This window comes from Chelonoidis abingdonii, chromosome 11 (assembly GCF_003597395.2).
Source record: "Chelonoidis abingdonii isolate Lonesome George chromosome 11, CheloAbing_2.0, whole genome shotgun sequence".
Classification (NCBI taxonomy): domain Eukaryota; kingdom Metazoa; phylum Chordata; order Testudines; family Testudinidae; genus Chelonoidis; species Chelonoidis abingdonii.
In genome coordinates this window covers 17,033,182-17,037,106 of record NC_133779.1, presented here as the reverse complement: position 1 = coordinate 17,037,106, position 3,925 = coordinate 17,033,182, and the positions used below count along the sequence as shown (strand labels likewise).

General features: G+C 64.4%; 1 protein-coding gene across 1 annotated transcript in view; it reads left to right on the top strand.

Annotated features, from left to right (window-relative positions):
• MED25 (mediator complex subunit 25) overlaps window positions 1-3,925 on the top strand; it is a 13,605-nt gene that overhangs the window by 5,100 nt on the left and 4,580 nt on the right. Inside the window, exons 9-13 of the mRNA XM_075071276.1 lie at window positions 3-231; window positions 2,579-2,716; window positions 2,796-2,881; window positions 3,038-3,095; window positions 3,197-3,705. Coding sequence (XP_074927377.1) covers window positions 3-231; window positions 2,579-2,716; window positions 2,796-2,881; window positions 3,038-3,095; window positions 3,197-3,705 — 1,020 coding nt within the window. The remainder of the gene's footprint in view (window positions 1-2; window positions 232-2,578; window positions 2,717-2,795; window positions 2,882-3,037; window positions 3,096-3,196; window positions 3,706-3,925) is intronic.

The following is a 3,925-nucleotide window of genomic DNA, read 5'->3' as shown; positions in this document are numbered from 1 at the left end:
CGGATCCTGACTGCTCTCCCCCTCCCCCCGGCAGTCACCCCGCTGAACGCCTTGCAGACGCCCTTCAGCCAGGCACCCGCGCAGCCGCTCCCTGCCGGCTCTGTCCCAGCCATGGCCCCCAAGCTGCCGCCCTCCTCCCAACCCAGCCTGGTGTCGACCGTCACCACCGGCTCCAGCCTGCTGACCCAGCCGCCCGGCCAGCCCCCCTCACAGCCCGGGGCCCCAGCCATGGTACGTGCAGCCCCACGGGGCCTCTATGAACTTTGCTCACCAGCCACGTTACCCGTTCGCTACTACTTTGGATGTGACTGCGATGGGTCCCCTCGGGGTGCCACCTGGAACTGGGGTACCACTGAGCCCTCCCCACTCCCCCGACCCACCAGCTTGGCTGCACGTTCCCCCTCATTCGCACAGGAAGGGACCCACCCAGCTGCAGGCTCTCCACTCACCACTTCATCTTCCAGCGCTTGCTCACGTCCACGAGGTGTGTGCACTCGCCACGTGCGCCGGTGCCGGAAGCTTGTCCCTCAGCCGTATCTGTAGGGGAGAGGCAGTGGCGCCCACGTGACGTGGTATAAGGGGTGCCACCGGCTCCCCCACCCTCACTTCCTTCTTGCTGGAAATGCTGGCAGCGGGGAAGGAGGATGAGGATGGGTCGTGGAATGGACGTGAGCACCACATCTTGAAGAACACCCGTTAGGGAACTGGGAACTGACTTCTTCCCAGCATGGGGCCCCGGAGCAGAACCGAGGGAGACTTTTCGAGTGATACCTCATCAGACAGATTCGGCCCAAAACATCCCCTCATTCCATGACTGTGGTGAATAAGGGATGCCAGGGTGTCACCCCCAAAAGACCCTGCTGCCAGCTCAGCCTTTAGTATCTAACCCTAAAGGTTTCATTAGAGAGGAGTTAGCAGTCAGAGTGCTCTGATCCGTTCACGTGGGGTCACGGAGTGTGCGGGAGTCAGGGCCCTGGACTCCCCACTTCCGCTGATTCACAGGGACTCTCAGCCGGCTGATTAGCCGACAGGAACAGCCCAAAACAGAGCTTGTGGGTACAGAGAACAGGACCCCTCACTCAGGGCCATCTTGGGGGGTGAGGAGCCCAGACCCAGGTTGTGCGCCTCCCCACCGTCTTCCCAGCTCGAAACTAACACCCTCTCCAGCCCCTCCTCTGGCCTTTGTTTTTTCTCTGGGCCAGGAGGCCACCTGATCTCTTTGTTCTCCAGCCCCTTCAGTTGGCACCTTTCAGGGGAGGGGCCCAGGCCATCAGGAGACAGGGTGTCGGCCATTCTCTATGCAGGCAGCATCACCCCGGCCCTCTAGGGCTCTGAAACAATCACACACCCTTACCCCACCACCTAAGAAATGCAAAGGGGAAACTGAGGCATCCACACAGCATTCAGAGAAAACATTAAGAACATTCCCACTTCGTCACACGTGGTTCAGAGTCCGTCTAGCAGGCCCTTAGCCGTACCGGGGACTTGGCTGGCTTGTCGAGTCCTTCTGGGACACAGCTGAGGCTTGACCCTGGCGGTCGGTCCGTCCACTGGTGCAGCCGCGACTCCGGAGATGAGCCGCAGGATCGAAGACAAAACGGAGAAGATGCAGCTGCCTTTTTATATCCTTTGTAATGTGGCCTTTGTTTCCTCTGTCCCACACGAAAGCTTTGCAGGACGTGGCCTGGGAGAGTCGCCTGTGCTTGGGAGTGTCCCTGCATGTCCCCCTGACCCCTAGTGTAGCCCCAGGCTTCTCTCAGTGGGTTCATTGTGCGGCTGATGGGCCAGCAGGCCAGGCGGCGCCAAGGCCAGGCTAGGGGTAGCGCTCAGACACGCACGTGTATCGGTCGCCGTACAGTAACACATGCGAGCGTATCGTATTTCGCAGCTTAGCACTTTCCCACTGATATACCAGCACATATCTAGGGCGACTCTTTGCCCTTTTCTCATATTGATAGCCACAATATTATCAACAGTCAGCCAGGGAGTGGGGTGCGGGGCCTGTCCCTTCCGGGGGTGCCGGCTCCCATCCCACCCCAGGGTGGGGACTGGCTGGCTCGGGGGGGCAGGGAGTGGGGTACGGGATCTGTCCCCTCCGGGGGCACCGGCTCCCATCCGGCCCCAGGGCAGGGACTGGCTGGCTCGGGGGCAGGGAGTGGGGTGCAGGGCCTGTCCCCTCTGGGGAGCGCTGGGTCCCACCTAGCCCCAGGGAAGGGAATGGCTGGCTCTGGGGGGCAGGGAGTGGGGAGCGGGGCCTGTCCACTCCAGGGAGCGCTGACTCCCATGAGGCCCCAGGGCAGGGACTGGCTGGCTCTGGGGAGCAGGGAGTGGGGTGCGGGGCCTGTCCCCTCTAGGGGGTGCCAGGTCCCATCCGGCCCCAGGGCAGGGACTGTCTGGCTCTGGGGGGCAGGGAGAGGGGTGCGGGCCCTGTCCCCTCTAGGGGGCGCTGGCTCCCATCCGGCCCCAGGGCGGGAACTGTCTGGTTCTGGGGGGCAGGGAATGGGGAACGGGGTCTCTAGGGGACAGGCTGGTTCAGGGGGCACCTGGGCTGGGTCTGACTGTGCTATCCCTCCCCCAGCCTAGCAGTGTGGCCCCCAGCGGTGTGAGTGTGACCCCCCCGGCGGCCCCCCAGCTGGGGGCGGCCCAGCTGTCCGGAGCCCAGCAGTCGGTCACCAACAAGGTGCTGGCCTGGAATGGGGTGCTGGAGTGGCAGGAGGTGAGAGCCCGCCCCTGGGGGGGTGGGGGGAAGCCATGACCTGGCCCCTCTGATTCCTCCTTCCCCCCAATATTTGCAGAAGCCCAAACCAGCCTCGGTGGATTCCAGCACCAAACTGACCCGGTCGCTGCCCTGCCAGGTGTACGTCAACCCCGGGGAGAACCTGTGAGTGCTGGGGGTCTAACCCCGGGGATGAAAACCTGGTGAGTGATGGGGGGCGGGGGGGGGGGGTGAGAGTATGGATATGGTCAGGGGTGTGGCTGGGGGCGGGTAATGCCTGGAGGTGCCTTTCCCCAGTCACTGACTCCTTCCCCCCCCCAGGAAAACGGATCAGTGGCCGCAAAAGTTGATCATGCAGCTCATCCCGCAGCAGTTGTTGGTAAGAGGGGGGTGGGGGGCTGGGTCTCTAACCACCCCCTCCACCGCTGGCCGTGAGGAGCCAGGGCTGGGCTGGGTCTCTAACCCCCACTCTCCCCGCAGACCACGCTGGGCCCCCTGTTCCGCAATTCCCGCATGGTGCAATTCCACTTCACCAACAAGGACCTGGAGTCGCTCAAGGGGCTTTACCGCATCATGGGCAACGGCTTCGTAAGGCTGGGACCACCCTGGGGCCCCCCCACCTCCCTGGGACCCCCCCAGCCCCACTGCATCATAGGCAACGGCTTCGCGAGGCTGGGACCCCCCTGGGGTCTCCTCCACCTCCCCGGGACCCCCCCAGCCCCACTGCATCATGGGCAATGGCTTCGTGAGGCTGGGACCCCCCTGGGGCCCCCCACCTCCTCCGGGACCCCCCCAGCACCACTGCATCATGGGCAACAGCTTTGTAAAGCTGGGACTCCCCTGGGGCCCCCCCACCTCCCCAGGACCCCCCCAGCCCCACCATGTCATGGGCAACGGCTTCACGAGGCTCGGACCCCCCAGTGGGAGTCTGGCCACTGGCATCTGGCCACCCACCCAGCCCAGAACACCCCAGCACTGGGATGGGCTCCGTGAGTATTTACCCCCTGCTGCCCCCCAAGCCCTACTTTTGGGAGTGGGGTCAGGCTGGAGGTGGGGTCTCTATGGGGGCGTGGCCTGACTCACTGCTGTGTGCCCTCCCTCCCCCTACACCATGCCCTGTGAGGGGGCAGGGCCTGACATGGCACCCCCGCAGGTGGGCTGTGAGGGGGTGGGGCCTGTCCTGGGGGCGGGCTCTGATGCGGTGCCCCC